This window comes from Gopherus flavomarginatus, chromosome 8 (genome assembly GCF_025201925.1).
Source record: "Gopherus flavomarginatus isolate rGopFla2 chromosome 8, rGopFla2.mat.asm, whole genome shotgun sequence".
Taxonomy (NCBI): domain Eukaryota; kingdom Metazoa; phylum Chordata; order Testudines; family Testudinidae; genus Gopherus; species Gopherus flavomarginatus.
In genome coordinates, this window is record NC_066624.1 from 114,371,247 (window position 1) to 114,390,450 (window position 19,204).

A 19,204-nucleotide genomic window follows, 5' to 3' on the forward strand; every position below is an offset into this window, starting at 1 on the left:
CGGGGAACCCTGCTATGGGAGCTAGAGGCAAATGAGCACACAGATTGCCTGGCACAGGGAAATTGGGAGACCCTGGCATGTGGCAGAAGAGGGAATGGAGGGCACACGCTGTGCCCCAGGCAGCACACACTGGTTAAGGTCTCCCACTCAAAATCTGATCTAGTCTCTTCTGGATTGACATTTCCCATCCCTGCTTTCAGCTGAAGGGTGATGCTATAGCTGAAAGCTTGAGAAAAATCACGTCACACATTTGAGTTATGAAAGGAATATGGTTTTCTCACTGAAAACCATTAATGCCATGCTTCTTCTGCAGAGATAGCTAAAATCAGCTGAACTTCAGAAGTCAACCTGTAAATAGTAGCCATTTTGAAATACATCCACAACCAAATTGGTTTCAAGCAACTGAAAATTCACTTATGAGCATGATCAGCAAGTATCTGCTGAAGTTTTCTGTAGAGTCTAATGAATCCCTGCCCATTCTGGAATGCTACAATATACCTTTTTTCTAACCTGTCAAATATAGGGGCTGCTATCAGCACAAATTAATATAACAATTGTAACTCTCATGGAAACTAAACAAGCACATTCTTTGCAGCAAAAAAAGACGATCTTAACATAATAGGCAGAAGAAAGTACAGATGAGGGAGAATAGAAATGCAACAGAGATTGTGGCAAGATCCTAAAATTGTGCCATTTGCTAATCTATTGTAGGCATTCCGAGATTCATATTTTACAAAACAAGTTTTCTCCTTCCCCACCCCCTGTTTCCCCTTACCACCATTAACTTAAGCGATTTGGAAACATCAAAGCCTCACTGGGAAAATCTAAAGTTACTATGAAGGAAAGACATTTCTTCTATTTTTCTTTTAAAGAACAAGAAAATTATATGCAAAGACCTACATTATAACACTGAAGCTGCAGAATCAAAAATCAAAAAGAGTAAGAAAATGGAGGTTAAAAGGCACACAGATACCTTAAAAAGGTCACACACTTATCTGAACCTTTAACCTACTAAATAAATACATAAAGACAACCCTAATAAGAGATCAAGGAAAATATCTGTAGAAATATCTGTTCTTATACTTTTTTCCCATATCACCACAGCTGCACATTTGCAAACCCCTAGCGTAGATGTTTGAAATCATATGAAGCCACACTGCTGCAAATCACTTTTATACCAGTGCAATGCATCTACAGTAGTGATTTGCAAACACAAACATGCATGTACACATGGACACGCTCCAAACCACAAACCATCTATTGTAGTTAAGTTTAAAGTATGTGTGCCCTATGCACTTGGCAGCACTTTATGTATAGTCAATTTAAGTGTTTCCACAGTGTAATTAGTAGAACTGTCAAGCGATTAAAAAGTTAATTGCAATTAATTGCACAATTGCACTGTTAAATAGAATACCATTTATTTAAATATTTGTGGATGTTTTCTACTTTTTAAAATATATTGATTTCAATTACAACAGAATACAAAGTGTACACTGCTCACTTTATATTACAAATATTTGCCCTGTAAAACACAAAAGAAATAGTATTTTTCAATTCATCTTGTTTATCTTAGTGATTGGCTGAACAAGAAGTAGGACTAAGTGGACTTGAAGTCTCTAAAGTTTTACGCTGTTTTGTTTTTGAGTGCAGTTATGTAACAAAAACTACATCTGTATGTCACACTTTCACAATAAAGAGCTACACTACAGTACTTGTATGAGGTCAATTGAAAAATTGTACTTTTGTTTATAATTTTTACAGTGCAAATATTTGTAATAAAAACAAACTGAGCACTGTACACTTTGCAACAGAAATCAATATTTTGAAAATGCAGAAAAACATCTAAAATATTTAATACATTTCAGTTGGTAATCTATTGTTTAACAGTGTGATTAATCGCAATTAATTTTTTTGAGTTAATCATGTGAGTTAACTGTGGTTAACTGACAGCCCTAGTAATTAGTTGTAGTCAACTCCCATGCTTGGGAGAGTCTCTCATACAAGTGAAGAGAGAAATACTTAAAAATAGGAAAATGTAATTGTAAAAAAAACAAACAAAACGTCTTCAAGAGGAGCCAGTACCTGAAATCAGTTTTACCTCAATTATTAAAATAAGGGAGACAACAAGGTGGGTGAGGCAATATCTTTTCTTGGACCAACTTCTGTTGGTGAAAGACAAGCTTCCAAGCTTAGTCACGGCTTTTTCCAGGACAGGAAAAGGTATTCAGAGTGTCATAGCTAAATACAAGGTAGAACTGATTGTTTAGCATCAAATGTTACACAATCTGTTCCACCTTATATTTAGTTGTGACACTAACAGCAGCAACACTGAAAACGTTATTAAAATTAAACAATTCTCAAGTTGACAGTATCCCTTTTAAGTTTCCAGTAGCAATACTAACTGACACATTGCATAACTTGAACATTTTATAGTATATAGTCAACAGCATGAACATACTTAAAACGGGGACAGATTTTACTATCTATGTTGAAAATGGACAAATTAATTTTGCTGTGGGAAATCTGAAAAATGCAAGGAAATATAAAATTTATTTTTATGGCAGCCTTAATGCTGTATTAACGTTTATTTTGCATTTAATTAGTAACACTTAGTAGTATTTAAAATGTATGATTTTTATGCTGACAATATGCCTTCATGGTGGCTATCCCCCATAGTTTCCACTTTTATTGAATAAATATACAGTGGCTCTGGTATATACATAGTTGTCCCCAGTAGTTTTCCCAAACACAAATTAGTATGTGCATTTTAATTCAGGAGTTGTATTGTAACATTACCTGTGCTCCGAGATCATGCATGTATGGCCTAAGCTCACTAAACAGATCATAGCCTTGATGAAAGAAGGTCAGATGAGCATACATAAAGGATAACATCTAGAATGAAGAAAGAATAAAAGTACACATTAGAAAAAAGTTTTAAATAGAGCGTTATCAGATCTTACATACATAACTCACACTGAATGAACTCTCGCAAAGAAGCTTGAAGTGCAGGGCTTAATTCACCACTGCCCTGCACTTCGTGGAGAAACACATGAGTACAAAGCGAGTGCAAAATACTACCATTCTGACTGGGTAGTGTTCTACATCCACTCTGTGGTCACTTCGCACAGGTCTAAAGGACTATACAAAGGTCAAATAGGAAACCAATCACCCCACCAAGTTAAATCTTTCATAAATGGGCTAACCTAATTGACAGGTGAGGTCATGTTTTAGTCAGATTGTTTAAAACTTTTGTTAAAAACGATGCATCTCAAACACCTAAAAAACCAGCTGGAAGGTACAACGTCTGTTAGTTAAGGATTCATAACTTCTACAGTTACAGCTGTAATAGCTCACAATCTGCTTCCCTGGGACTTCCAAGAAGACTCACCAAAAACACGAGAAGAAACCATCAAGAAGTCTTCATACATTGTAAGAAAAAAGAAGGGAAGATATACAGGATATCGAAGGCACAGAGAAAAAGATTGGTTTGTAATAATGATCGGGCCTCTCACAGTTTAAGTGAATTGTACAATCTCGTGAAAAAAGGGGAATGTGAAAGGGACAAAGTCAAGGACACTGTCTCCAGTTATGTATCTTCTGACACTCAAGAGACACGTGAGATTTGAAGCAAAAATGTACATCGGCGTCAAATGGTCCCAATCTATTTTCTTCAAGTAAAAAGGTGCCATTTTAAGGAAATGAGAAACTCAATCTTGAAAACAGATTGGGAGAAGTATTAATTATTTTTAAGTGAATGCAGCTTTCCTAAAGGGTGCCTTATCGAAAGCATTGGCGGCCAAACTACTCACGTTTTGCTACAAAAACATGTACAGCATACACAATAGCAATAAAAACCTTAGTGATATTCCTCCACTCTGATGTGACGGGATCACCATTAAGTGTGTATCTATACTGTAGTCAGATTTGCAAGCGCAGTTCAGGTGGGCGTACCTGGACAAACTTTAACCTAGCTAGCACAGCTAGAAATAGCAGAGACTATGTGGTGGGTGGATCTTGGTGCAGCTAGGACAACAAGTACATATCCAGATTTGTCCAGTCTGTGCTGTAGCCCAAGCTACCGTGTCTTCACTGCTATTTTTAGCTGCACTAGCTAAAATAAAGTTAGCATGGGTGTGCCTGCATGAGCTGCAATCCCACCTCCGACAGCAGTGCAGGCATACTGAGAGAGTGCAGTTCATATGCCCACTCAGTCTTAGCCTCTCTTGCTACCACCAGCCAGCGTGCCAGCTGTGATGGTGGTTGTGAGACATGGAAGCAAACAGACAAATTCATTTTATATAGGTTGCTGATCAGAGGGTAGCAAATTGCAGTCTGAAATATAAAAAAAATAAACATTTGAGATTTAATCAGAGATTTTACACATAAAATGTAAAGATCTTACCGATTTTAAGATCTCTGATCTCCTCTTAGTTTGAAGAACATTAATCTAGGAAAAAACAAACATCTTGCTTCATTCACCAATCCTCACGCAAACTGCAATAATTCAGGTTACGTGCAACTGTTAATAAAGTAACTTTAAAATATGGGGAAACAGAATTCAAAAATCTGACTCTTCATAGCAATTTTTTTTTATTACAGAGACGACGACAACTAACTGTATTTACCATCACCGTTTACAGTTAGAGAAAAAACTTGCAATGCTAGAATTCCCCAAAGATGCTCACAAAAGTTTTAATATTAGTTGAAAAAGTATTTCAAAAACCTCATGGGTTATGTTCTTAAAATCTATTTATGTAGTGCCAAAACATGTCACACTTCAAAGTCAAGTAAGAAGACTGGGTCCCCACCTCAGAGGCAAGTCTAAAAGTGTTCGCAAGAATTCCATTAAGCTAATTACATTTTATCTTCACCACCTCAATCATGCTATAAAGTTAACTGAAATCACTAACCACTTGTGTTCATTGGTTATCCAAGAAAGTATCATTCATGCCCCTTGTCTTATTTTATGTGTAATATCTGATTTTTCACATGCATCTCATTCTCTTTTTGCTTTCTGGTCAATGGCTTTAATTACCTGCCACAACTAAGATTTTCTCAAAAAAACCTCACTTAACTGAGACATACACATTACTGTGGAATTCACTTCCTTGGCATGTCTGTTTAATGCTAACAAGTAAAATAATTTTACGTAAGCTGTAAACAAAACAGATAGTATTTTAAAGCTGCACATTCAGTGCTTTGGAAAGCCTTCTGCAACATACACACACTTTGAAAAGACTTTTCTGGATAAAAAAAAGGAAAAGGGAACTCAGAGAAATATTGAACTACAAAATTAAACTCAAGTAAATATAGCCACAAAGACACTCCAGTCGAGTCCTTTCATAGTGAAGTCATTTTTTCCCCAGAAGAAAAGCTTCATTGTAAGCAGAAAGGTCCATGTATAACTTGAATTCTTTACATGGTGGATTATATGGAAAACTTGGGAGTTTCCTTCATGATAAATGCAGTTTTATTAAGTGGACTGTAGCGTACATGAGAATAGACAAACTCCAAAAGCACATGAATTCCAATATAGAATGTGCAAAAATGGCTGAATGCATGTGATCATTTCTCCTAAGCCTGTACCAAAATAATAAGAGCCTGCTGCTGATAGCTAAGTTACAGTAGAACCTCAGAGTTACAAACACCTCAGGAATGGATAGTGTTCGTAATTCTGAACAAAACACATTATGGTTCTTTCAAAGTTTACAACTGAACATTGACTTAATACAGCTTTGAAACTTTACTATGAAGAAAGATGCTGCCTTTAACCATCTTAATTTAAAGGAAACAAGCACAGTTTCCTTGCCCTGCTTTATTTGGGGGCTGGGAGAAGGGAGAGGGGTGGCTGTTTTTGCTGCCTGACTGTATACTTTCGATTCCAAATGAGATATGTGGTTGATTGGTGTCTGTAACTCTACTGTAATCCTTTATCTCACATGGTAGGAACTAAATTCACCCCTATATTGACCACTATGAACCACTTATGTTCACTTAAGCATCTTCTGAAAACTCCTCTGACGTAATACCAACAAAAAAAAATCCTTGATAATGATTAGGCAGCTGGAATGCTGTGACTACTGCTCGTACTGTTCTTTATGTTACACTTTTCATTTATTGAATCTGTTTTTTTTCCTCTTATACTAAGTTCCTCGGGACAGGGAAAAATTGTATTACATCTGTACACTGTCTAGACCACAGGTGCAGCCTCAGTACTAATTATAAAGTGGTTCACAGATGTTGTACAGGGACTCTGGGCAGGAATTAATTTAATACTCGGTGCTGAGGGTTTCAGATTCAATCCCAGCTGATGACCACAGACTCTGTATCCATCCATGGATCAATATAGACCTGTCATGGCATTACAGAGAAACAGGAACTGGGTTGTCTTAGGGGTTTCTTTAACTCCCTACTTGCGGGGGAGGGGGGGGGGTGGGGGGGGGGAGGAGAAGAAGAATGGGATATGTGTGTGTGTCTGTTTTGTTACACACATACTTGCTGACAGGTATTTTGACATACATTACCAAAATAATTTAAACTGGTGTGATTATGCAGTGTTATTTTGACAAATAAAATTTGTAGAATTTTAAAATATTGTGTGCATAATTTTTTTTGGTGCAGAATGCCCCAGGAGTAACACATTGTTCTTAGAAAACTACATTGATTGTTACACTTACCTGAAGAACGTAATCCAGAGCTATGTGCCGAAAGCATTTTCGTGTTGCAGTGAGAATGTTGGTGGCCTCCTCTACTTCATGTTGTTTATTTCTTTGAACTTGAGCATTTTTTACTAGTGCATTTTCTTTTTCTTCACTGACTTTTTCAAACTGCTTCTTTGATTCTTTAAATTTTCTAATATCTCTAAACAAAAGGGGAGATGAATTGCAATACCCTGGAAGGCTCATTTTGTTGATCATGAAATATTTAAAAATACACCAAATTTTAAACCTTTTCTAACATGGTTCCATTTATAGATATCATATTTGATCTTATTATTTCCCTTTTCCATCTTAAATATCTCGATCAGGTGCAAGTTATAGCACAAGTATGATGGAAGTGTGACTTTCCTGGCTGCTCTGTTCTTCTGAACAAGCGAGGGAGTGAAATGTAAAAGAATACATCTTGTAGACACTGGTGTGTTCATCTAGTCCAACCCAGGGCAGATAAAAATCATGATTAAAAAAAAACCTGATTTAAAACAGTTTTGTTGCTTTGTATTTTCTTTAGTTTCCTAATTGTTAGCAGAATTTCAGATTTTATATAGTTTTTTTCTCCTAAGATTCACATTAAATGTTCATCTATCATGAAAGAGACAATCCAGGATCTCATTCGACATCTTGTGGCAAGGCACCTTCTCAGTCTCCCCAGTCTCTGCAGCTTTTAGCCCTGGTGAGACAGGCTCAGGTAATGCAGTCCCCCTTGTGTCCCAAGGGGAAGTCTGCTCTCGGTATCTCCACCAGTCCTGTTTAGCGAATTCTTACCCTCCCTTGTGGAAGAAAGTACTGCCCCTCCTCCTCGTGGGTCTTGCTGTTTTGCTGCTCCTGCACTCCTGGCAGCAGGGCTCCTTCTCTCTCTGCTCTCCCCCATTCCTTCCACAGGGAAGGGTTTAAAAAGGTCTCAAGCAGCCCCAAGTTGGAATCAGCTGATCCCAATTAGAATCAGCTGAGGGGGGAGCTACCTGCAGTTAATTTGCTACCTTGGTAACCCTTTCACAGCTGAACCTGATTGACCTGTGGTTGCCTCTCAGCTGATAAGGAGGAGGGCCTTTTAACCCTCTGGTACTGATTCCTACCCCTCCTTTGCAGCTGTCTGTCCTGAGTTTATCACAATCTTTACTGTGATACCACCACAAACTCAAACACAAAATTGGTAAGGAAACAGTCTATACTACATTTGAAACCAGCACTACCTTCTGATGTATTAAACTTCAAAATGTCAAGGAAGCTGAAATGCTTCAACCAGGTCACACTCTACCATTACATTTTGCAGTCTGAAGTTAATGGGACTTGTGCTCCTAAATGGTTTAGGTGCTTCTGACATCCCAACCTTAGATGCATAAATATGAATCTTTGCTGGTAGTTCTGAAGTACTGTTTTAAAGTGAAAGATTTTATGACACTAAGGCCCCAATCCTTCAAAAACGTATGCACACACTTAATGTTACGTACTGTGAGCACAGTCCCACTGAAGTCACTGAGACTACTCCTGGTGCAGAGTTAAGGAGCTGCTTAACTATTTGCAGAATAAGGGCCTACAAGAGAAAATTTTAATACAAAAGCTCCTGATATGGTAAATACTTAGGCTCATGCTTAACTTTACACATATTGTCCAGTATCAGAGGGGTAGCCGTGTTAGTCTGGATCTATAAAAGCAGCAAAGAGTCCGTGGCACCTTATAGACCTGGTATACACTACGCGTTTAAACCGATTTTAGCAGCATTAAACCAATTTAACGCTGCATCCGTCCACACAACGAGGCCCTTTATATCGATATAAAGGGCTCTTTAAACCGGTTTCTGTACTCCTCCTCAACGAGAGGAGTAGCACTAAAATCGGTATTACCATATCGGATTAGGGTTAGTGTGGCTGCAAATCGACGGCATTGGCCTCCGGGCGGTATCCCACAGTGCACCATTGTGACTGCTCTGGACAGCAATCCGAACTCGGATGCACTGGCCAGGTAGACAGGAAAAGCCCCGCGAACTTTTGAATTACGTTTCCTGTTTGCCCAGCGTGGAGCTCTGATCAGCACGGGTGGCGATGCAGTACCAAATCCAAAAAGAGCTCCAGCATGAACCGTACGGGAGATACTGGATCTGATCGCTGTATGAGGAGACAAATCTGTTCTATCAGAGCTCTGTTACAGAAGACGAAATGCCAAAGCATTTGAAAAAATCTCCAGGCTATGATACAGAGTCCACAGCACAGTGCTGTGACACAAGCGTAATGGAAAGCCAAAGAATCAAATGGACGCTCATGGAGGGAGGGAGGGGGGACTGAGAACTCCAGCTATCCCACAGTCCCCACAGTCTCTGGAAAGCATTTGCATTCCTGGCTGAGCTCCCAATGCCTGTAGGGTCAAACATTGTCCGGGGTGTTTCAGGGTATATGTCATCAATTTACCACCCTCCCCCCATGAAAGAAAAGGGAAAAAAATTGTTTCTTGACTTTATGTGTCATCCTATGTCTACTGCATGCTGCCAGTAGATGCAGTGCTGCGGCAATGAATAGCAGCATCCTCTCCCCTCCCCTCCCCTCCCCGGTGGCAGACGGTACCGTACAAAAGGACTGATAGCAGTCCTCATCACCCTGTGAGTGCTCCTGGCTGGCCTCAGGTGAGGTCTGCTGGGGGCACCTGGGTAAAAATAGGAATGACTCCTGGTCATTCCCGGTAGATGGTACAGAATGGCTGGTAACCATCCTCATCATAGCAACTGGGGGCTGAGTTCCATCAGCGCCCTCCCTTTCATGTCTAAAGAAAAGATTCTGTACTGCCTGGACTATCATAGCAGCAGGATGCTGGGCTCCTCTCCCCACACCGTTTAATGTCCTGCCTGGACTATCACAGCAGCTGGAGGCTGCCTCCCCCTTATTTTATCTCACTAAAAACTCAGTGTTTCTTATTCATGCATTCTTTATTACTTTATCACACAAATGGGGGTACACTGCCATGGTAGCCCAGGAAGGTTGGGGGAGGAGGGAAGCAACGAGTGGCGTTGTTTCAGGGGCACCCCCCGTGAATGGCATGCAGCTCATCATTTCTGTGGGATCTGACACGGAGCGGCTGTGCTGTCTGGTTCTCCGATACGCTGGTTCTCTAGTACACTTGCCCCATATTCTAGGCAGGACTGACTCTACTTTTAAATAAACCATAAAGGAGGGAATGACCCGGGGGGTCACTCCCATTTTTGTCTTCGCGCCCCCGGCCGACCTCAGCAAAGGTCAGCCAGGAGCACCCACAACAGCAGCAGACGGTACAAAACGACTGATAACCGTCATCTCATCGCCAATTTACAATGGCACAGCAGACGGTACAGAACGACTGGTAACCGTCTCTGCTACCTTGCAAAGGCAAATGAATGCTGCTGTGTAGCGCTGCAGTACCGCCTCTGTCAGCAGCATCCAATACACATACAGTGACAGTGACAAAAGACAAAAATGGGCTACTGGTTGCCATGCTATGGCGTCTGCCAGTGCAATCCAGGGAAAAAGGGTGCGAAATGATTGTCTGCCGTTGCTTTCACGGAGGAAGGAATGAGTGACGACATTTACCCAGAATCACCCGCGACACTGTTTTTGCACCATCATGCATTGGGATCTCAACCCAGAATTCCAATGGGCGGGGGAGACTGTGGGAACTATGGGATAGCTACCCACAGAGCAACACTCCAGAAATCGATGTTAGCCTCGGTACATGGACGCACACCATCGAATTATTGTGCTTTGTGTGGCCACGTGCAGTTGACTTTATATAATCTGTTTTACAAAACCGGTTTATGTAAAATCGGAATAATCCTGTAGTGTAGACGTACCCATAGACTAACAAACGTATTGGAGCATAAGCTTTCGTGGGTGAATACCCACTTCCTTGGATGCATGATATGAATATTGATAGTTCCACTGAAGTCAACGGGACTACTCAGGTGAGTAAAGTTACATATCTGTTTAAGTGTTTGTATGATCATGCCCTTTATTTTCAATCTCTTGTTTTCTGCCCATTATATTTTCGTTAAATTCAAAGACGATACCATCCCAGTAGTGACATCAAAAAAATCAGCTATAATTGAAATTATAGATGGTATTTTAAAGTTGCAATAGTACAAATTTTCAGATTAGTTTGACAAACACTCAATGAATGATTTAAAGTAATGATTTAAAAAAACCCCAATGACTGAAAATGTCTCCACCCCAGTCCAACCCCTATTGGGCTGTTGGATTATTTTTGGCAAGTTTTAGAGGTGCTAGGCAAGCTGTGGCTTGATAATTTCCAAATATCTTCAACCTCTCTCAGAAGCTGATTTCACTTCCTAGTTGGTCTTAGTGGAGATATTTTTCCTTATAGTTTATTAAGGTGAATTTATTTGAAATTAAAATTAACTTACTCTTTAACGAACGTCTGAAGCTGTGATTTAATTGATCTTTGGGTTTGGTCAAATAGGGTCTGAAAGAGAAAAAACAAAAAAAATTTAGTTCAATAAAGGATTTGGAAGTATTAGAGTCCTTTTATTTTAGGCCAAAAAAAACTAAACTCTTTAATTCTGCCTAAGCCCTGGCTCTCCTTATGCCATCTCTGAAGTCTCCAGGTCTAACGGTAGATTTTGCATTTAAACTGCATTTCTCATGCTAATTGTTTTTTAAAAAATAGAAATATTTCGAAATTAAAAACATCTTTCACCTGAAAAGTCTTAGCAGCATAGCACTCCGCAACAAGATCAAAGAAAAGCTAAAGCTACTCCAGTAACAAACACTGGCTGCTGCTCTTGTGCTTGTTCCCAATGATTTGCATATGAGAAAGTTTAAAGCATAAAGGTGGGGGAAAAAAGTTACCCACTTTCTGCAGTTACTGTAGTTCTTCGAGATGTGTCCCCATATGGGTGCTCCATTTCAGATGCACATATGCCCCATATGCCTTTGATTGGAGATTTTCACCATCAGTCTCCGTTTGGCCCATGCATGCGCCTTATACATCCTCATGCCCTGCACCAAGGCTACACATAGGACTTACCAGGTGAACCTTCCTCAGTTCCTTCTCTACCACAAAGTCCACCAAGGAAACTTCGAAGCAGGGAGGAAAAGAGGGCAGGTAGTGGAGCACCCACAGGGACACACGTTCAATGGAGTATTCTACCTAACATTCATGTGCCTGCATGGTAAACACCTCATTCAAAGAGGTTAACTAAAAATAGTGAATTAGACAAATGGTTACTTAGCATAACTGTGATTCTTCAACATATCTTGTCCCTATGTATTTCATTCTTGGTTCACATGCACCCCATGTGCTCAAGACAGTGTTTTTGTGACATCTCACAAACGTCTCAGTTCCTTTGCAAGTGCACAATTCAGATAGTAATCTCTGCAACAGCGGGGAAAGAGGGCAGGTCACAGAATACATATGGACAACACATCTCGAAGAACCACAGTTTCCCTAAGGTAACCATTTCTTCTTTGAGTGCTTGTCCAAGTGTACTCCTCTCTTGGTGATTCAGAAGTAGTAATCTGTATGATAGGAGGTGGGTGCTGTACATCAACAGTAAATAGTCCTATAAGCCACCAAATGTAACTCTAAACATAGACAATGATATTTGAGAAACAGATGCATACAATTCTATCCTTAGAGATCTGGTTTCATTTCAAGGATCATTTCCAACTACAGGATCATATTTTCCAGCTTCAACACCAACAATTGGTTACATACAGTTTGAGAGTAAATCAGATATTGGGAACCTAGCAGAAAGAGAGAGTAAGCTGGCCAAATACATGTTCAAATATTTTATTTGTGCATGCATACAGCAGATATTGGCACACATGTATTAGGTGAAGACTCAAGATGCTGCTGACAGGCTGAACGGAAGGACTGTGAATTGGTAGTGTGCATTGTTGACAACAAACCTGAGGTACAGTCTGTGGGGCTGAGTAACTGCGATTTGAAAATACGCGTCCTTCAAGTCAAGCACAGAATACTAGTCTGATGGATCCAGCAAGGGGTGATGGAGGCCAAAGAGACCATGTGGAACTTGAGTTTCTTTATGAATTTGTTGAGTTCTCGCAGGTCTAAAATGGGCCTGAGGCCGCCTTTGGTATAATACCAAAGGCGCCCTTGCCCCTGTGCTCCTGAGGAACCTCTTCCACTGCCCCTAGCGAAAGGAGTGACTGCATCTCCTGTATAAGGAGTTGTTTGTGAGAGGGGTCCCTGAAGAGGGATGGGGACAGGGCGCAGAAGGGCGGGAGGGCACAGAATTGGATGGAGTATCCCCTTTCTACTGTGCGGAGCACCTAACGGTCCAAAGTAATGCGGGACCATGCACAGTAGAAAGGGGAAAGTCAGGAGGAAAAAAAAATAAGGCGGGGTGGATCCAGATCTCGCTCTGGCGTGCCGTCCTCGACCGCACCTTCAAAAGGCCGGTTTGGCCCCTGAAGGCAGCTTGGATTGTCTCAAGCCCTGGCCAGAGGATTAACACGGCCTTCTTCTCCTGCCACTCCAATTTCTCCTTCTGGATCCATCTTGGCAGTTCTGATGACCAAACTGTGGAGGGGGCTGCAGACAGAAATGTCTCCGCTGTGTTGAAGGCTTATAGAGGCCCAGGGACCGGAGGATGGCTCTGGAGTCTTTAAGGCAGTTAAACCTTTTGTCAGTTTTTATTTAGAAGGGAGTCTCATCCTTAAAAGGCAGGTACCGAGTCGTTTGCTGGACCTCGTAGAGGAGGCCAGAAGTGTGGAGCCATGAGTCCCTTCTGATAGCCACTCCTGTGGACATAACCCTGGTGGCCACATCTACCCTGTCAAGTGCTGCCTGAAGGGATGCCAGTGAGATGAGTCTCCCTTCCTCCACCAACACCGAAAACTTGGCACGGGAGTCCAAGGGGAGCAGTTCCGTGAATTTGGCCATTGCCAAGGTGGTGTTGTAGGAGCACCTGCTGACGATGGCCTGCTGATTGGATATGTGGAGCTGCAAACCCCCAGTGAAGTAGACCTTTATTCCATAAAGGGCAAGCCTTTTCACCTCCTGATTCTTTGGGGAGGGTCTTTGGAAGCACTGACAGTCACATTGGTTGGCAGCATCAGCCACAAGAGAGTAAGGTGTGGGATGAGCGTAAAAATGCTCATAACCCTTGGACAGCACAAAGTAGTGTCTTTTGTTGTGCTTTGTCATAGGGGGCAAAGAGGCTGGGGTCTGCCATAGAGTTTTTGTAGTGTCGGATATGGTCTTTATCAGGGGCGAGGCAATATGAGCAGGTCCAGAGGGGGCGAGGATTTTCACCATTGGATCTGCATCCTCCACTACCTCCTCTACCTGAATGCCTAGGCCCTGGGCAACCCACCACAGCAATTCCTGCAGAACCCTGTTGTCCTCCAAGGCCAGGGCAGCCACTGTGCCCGCCAATGCCTCATCTGGCGAGGAAGGAAAAGAGATCGCCCCATGAGGAGTGGCTACTCCCTTCCTTCCACCCCAAGGAGTCCCTCGGCACCTGGGTTTCTTGGGCTGGTGCTGGAGCTGGCCCAGATGGTGTCATGACCCTCAGTGTAAGGGTCACAGGCACCACCGGTGCTGAAAGTGCCATCGGTGCCAATGTCATTCTCAATGTTGAAATCGCTGCCGGAACCTCTGGGCCCTGTGCTGGCTGCGCCAGATGTGCCGAAATGGTAGCACAGGGTGGTAATGGACCTATACCCGACCCTTCCGGTGCCAGCGGTGCTAGTGGGGAAATAAATGAGGCCGAGGCCACTGACGCTGCCTTGGAATGAGACCGCTGACTGCGACCTCGACTTTGGCCAGGGAATTCAAAAGGGCCACTGCACCAGGGGCTGCCATTGGGCTGACCACTATGCTAGGTAAGGGTGCCAATCCCAAGCTGACATGGACCATCTGCTCCTATTCCTCCAGGAGCAACAGGAGCCCGAGGCCAACTTTGAGTTGCCTGAAAATGACGACCACAGGGGAGCGGTATTTCTAGGCACTGCGCTTTCGTGCACAGGGCTCAGGGATCGGTGTGGCTGGGTGTGCTCCAGTGCTGGTGAATGGTGCGGCGGAGTCTGAGATTGGCAGGCCATCATAGCAGACTTTCGCCTTGAAGGAGCCCAAGGAGCGACTGGTGCTGGTGACTTACCTCATCTGGGCAGAGAGAACAGTGTTGTGAGGTGACGCAGTTCTTGGGACGTCGCCTGAAACGCCTCCGGTGTTGAAGGGAGGTGCAGCTCACAGCTTGGCCTTGACGAGCGAGCAGGGTCCAGATTCAATTGCCCCTCTACACAGGCAGAAGTCCACATAACCATCACTGGTGGAACACTACTGTGGCCCGACTCGGGTCTAACAGTGGCAGGTTTCTTAGGTCTAGAAGGGGGAGCGTGACCCCTCTCCAACCTCTTCTTCTTTTGCATCACTAGCGATTGTGAATGGTACCTGCATGTGAGCTGCGAGTGGAGCCAGGATGGTGCCTTACCCAGCACCAGTGCCTGTGCTGATGGTGCCAAAGCACTCCATACTGAGGAGGAGGTACTCGGCGCAGGGTCCGTCGACCCAAGGTCGGGCTGGGGGCTGAGTGCTGCCTCCATCAACACGAACTTCAAGTGTTGCTCTCTCTTTTAAAGTCCTGGGGCAAAAGGTCTTACAAATGGCACAACAACCCTTCTGATGGCCCTCTCCTAAGCACCTTAGACACCAGGTGTGAGGGTCACTTCTGGGCATACACTTGCTGCAGGCTTTGAAACCTGGAGACCCTGGCATACCCTGGTGCCAGCAGAGCATAGGAGGCGATTTCCACCCCAATGGGAACTTACGTAACACTAATGAACAACTAACTATTAACAAACGACGGAGATCTAATGGAAAACAACATAAGAACACTGCTAAATGCACTTGTCAAGACAAGCACAGGGAAGTTCCAGCTAACCATCACTGCAGCAAGGAGGACCTGAGGAGGTGGCAGGTTGACAGGGCTCTATATTGAGCACCATGAAGGCACAATTCCGGGGGGCGCCCAGGCCAACCCAACGGATACTGCTAGGGAAAAATCTGCTGGCTACTGTGCACATGTATGCGCACACATCTGACTGGAATGGACATGACCACCACATCTCAAAGAAGAACTAGGCTTTACTGATTAACAGACATGTAGAAAACTGGTGTGCAATTCCACTTAAATAATATAAAAAATGCTTTGCAAGAAAAGTCATGGGAAGTTTACATATTTTCCTGAAAGAATTGAAACACTGCCTTCAGGTAAATCTGATTAGATTTACAGCCTTCAGTGATGAGACTCCAGATGATTTTTGAGCACACAGCAATTCTCAATGGTAGTCTGAGAACGGTGCTGCTTGCCTGAAGCTGTAAGAGTTGCTCTCACACTGCCAGGTCTGGGATGATGCTTCATTCCATTTGCCTAGCCTCAGAGATAGTCTCCAAGGACACCAAAAGAGTGAGCAGGACAAAAGATTTAACCGAGTTTCCCCAACCCTTTCAGAGGGAGAACAGGAGCATCCCTCATCACCTTCAGCTTGCAAAAAGTTCGTCTTCCTGAAAGTCTTGCTGTTTGCATATTGCTGCTTTCCCTTCCAGGTGCAGTAGATATATGGACTCTGCACCACAGAGGTAGTTTCTAGACACTCTATGGATATGTCTACACAGTAAAAGGTGTGCACAGGCTAACCTACCCAAGCTAGCTCAAATCCGGCTACTCTGGGTAACAGCAATGGTGAAGACAGCACAGCACACGCTTCATAGTGAGCTAGTGAACTCAGTATTACTCCTGGGGGAATTCTGCACCACTGCCCATGTGAAGAATTCATGGCCCCTGCAGATTTCTTTGCTTCCCCGCAGAAAAAAGGACTGAAAAGGAAGCAAAGGGAAGCCACAAGAGCAGTCATACGACCCTCCTTAGCAGTGTGTTTCAGGTGCCCCTCCATATTGCTTTGACAAAACTTTGCAGAATTTTAAAATACTCTGTTCATAATTTTTTGGTGTATGATGCCCTCAGGAGTAGCGCATGTACTAAAGGTCTGCACCAGGCTTGTAGTAAAGCTTGGATTATACTGTCCTCACCGCTATCTTACCTGCATTAACAGGATGTAAGGCATACCCTATGTAGACACACACGGTGTACAGACACGGGAACGTAGTAACCAACAGAAACATGAATCCCACTCATCGAATGTTGCAAGGAAGGTATCATACTGGAAAGATTAGCAGGCAGGCAACCCAGCAGCAGCAAGGAGAATGGGGAGAAAAATACTCAGCCAACAAGCATGACAGCCTGCTGAGTCCCTATACACTGCAACTTCACAGATGTTTAGATTCCAAGGCCAGAATGGATGACTCATCATCTAGTCCTGGGGTTCTCAGGACAAATAATTTGGTGACCACAGAGTGCAGCCACCAACTCTTGCTCTCACATTTTTTCCTAAAATACTTAATTAGCTTTAAGAAAAAGCAAATAAATATGCACATACACATGTCCAAATCGTAATGTATTTATTACTAGCTAGTAAGTCTGTTGTGAAAAGTGCTATTAAACATACAGGTATCACTTTTCACAGCAGACTTACTCAGCCCTGGCAAGTTTGGGGACAAATTAAGCTCTGGAAGGGGGAAAATTGGGAGAGGCAGCTGGGGCCACAGATACAGTAGGGGGCTGGGCCCAAAGCCTTCTAGCCAGAGGACGGAGCCCAAAGCCATGCATCAGGAGCCTGGGGCCTGCCGTCATGCAGCTGGATCCCAGAGCTGGAGCCTGAAGCCCTGCGGCCAGATCCAGAGCCTGCTGCCCTGCCACCCCAGGGCTGAACCCAAAAGCCTGAGTCCCATGGCCCCTGGGAAGGTGGGAAACCCATAGCTGCCTGCTCCTCCACCGTTGTGCCTCGAGCCCTGCACCCCTCTGGAGACACTTAACCCCTGATGGTGGACCAGCAACCAACACCGAGGAGCCACTGCTTCCCCCCCACCCACCCACCCTCCCTCCAATCACAGCCCAGGAGGCTATGGCCACATTTGAGAAACACTGTAATCTAGTTTGACCTCCTGTCAAACACATGCCATAGAACTTCTCCAAAATAATTCTTAGAGTAGATCTTTTTTCTAAAAGATCCAATCTTGATTTTGAAATTGGCAAGTTGTTCCAATGGTTAGTTACTCTCATAGTTAAAATTTGCGCCTTATTTCTAGTCTGAATTTGTCCAGCTTCAACTTCCAGCAACTAGATCCTACAATACCTGTCTCTGCTAGACTGACGTGCCCATTATTAAATATTAGTTCCCCATGTTGGCACCTATAGACTTCAGGTCACCCCTTAACTTTCTCCTTGTTAAACTAAACAGATTGAGCTCCTTGAATATATCACTATAAAGCATATTTCCTAATCCTTCAATCAATCTTGTGACTCTTCTCTGAACCCTCTCCAATTTATTAACATCTTTCATGAATTGTGAACACAAGAACTGGACACAATATCCCAGCAGCAGTTGTAACCATGCCAAATATAGAAAAAAATAACCTCTCTACTTGCACTTGAGCTTCCAGATGGACTCCACAACGGTACAAACTACTGCTGTGTTCAAACTTGGCATTTTCTCCGTTTTCTGTTCTTGACTGACCTGTCACAGTTCCAAAGAAGGAAGCTGCACAAAGAACAGAGACACTTCATCTGCTGTATTATCTCTGTTGTGCCAGAAAAACTGGGCAAACAATGGAGAGGGGAAGCAAGACTCAGACTGGCAAAGAACTCTGGCTGCAAATTGGTTCTGCTGCCCATAAGCCTGCTAAGAAAGGAGTAACGCACAGTTTCCAGATCTGCATCCAAGGGTGCAGAGTTGAGTTCCAGCAATATCTGCACAATCAAGGCATACAAATTTCAAATGCATTCAGAATTAAGGGCCATAAATATTATAATATACCATTAGCTAGCATAATCGGTTTGTTTAGGTGATGTGGTCACAATCATCCTCCAATTACCCACACTTACTGTGTGATAATTGATCATTTCCTGTAGGCAGTCAGAAAACTTTGTCAAGCTGGTCTGTAAGGAAAGAACACAAGTAGGTAAAGCTAAATCCCATCAGATATGGAACACAAAAAAGTAAACCTTCAAAAGGCTACAGATTTTCTGTTATACTGAGAACATAAAAGTGTCTAGCAGGGGTTCTCAAACTGCGGGTCAGGACCCCTCAGGGGGTCACAAGGTTATTACATGGGGGGTTGCAAGCTGTCAGTTTCCACCCCAAACCCCACTTTGCCGCCAGCATTTATAATAGTGTTAGATATATTAAAAAAAGTGTTTGTAATTTATAACTGGGATGTCGCACCCAGAGGCTTGCTATGTGAAAAGAGTCACCAGTAAAAACATTTGAGAATCACTGGTGTATAAAAATCATCTTCCTATAGACTTATTTTAAAATACTTTAGTTTAATGATGAAGAATTTTAAAATGCATATTATCCCTGAGACAATACATTTCTTCTTATAATAATCTACTACTAAAACTACAAACAAAAGAGATTACT

The 19,204-nt window shown here is 42.8% G+C and overlaps 2 protein-coding genes across 5 annotated transcripts in view; both read right to left on the reverse strand.

Moving 5' to 3' along the window:
• ACAP2 (ArfGAP with coiled-coil, ankyrin repeat and PH domains 2) overlaps positions 1 to 19,204 on the reverse strand; it is a 138,735-nt gene that overhangs the window by 85,539 nt on the left and 33,992 nt on the right. For all 4 annotated transcript variants that reach the window (XM_050963911.1, XM_050963909.1, XM_050963908.1 and 1 more), the window contains 5 exons: positions 18,667 to 18,720; positions 11,101 to 11,159; positions 6,678 to 6,861; positions 4,403 to 4,447; positions 2,797 to 2,892 (listed from right to left, as the gene is read on the reverse strand). In XM_050963911.1, coding sequence (XP_050819868.1) covers positions 2,797 to 2,892; positions 4,403 to 4,447; positions 6,678 to 6,861; positions 11,101 to 11,159; positions 18,667 to 18,720 — 438 coding nt within the window. The remainder of the gene's footprint in view (positions 1 to 2,796; positions 2,893 to 4,402; positions 4,448 to 6,677; positions 6,862 to 11,100; positions 11,160 to 18,666; positions 18,721 to 19,204) is intronic.
• The window catches only part of LOC127056297 (uncharacterized), a 100,722-nt gene that overhangs the window by 64,599 nt on the left and 16,919 nt on the right, over positions 1 to 19,204 (reverse strand). The window lies entirely within an intron of this gene.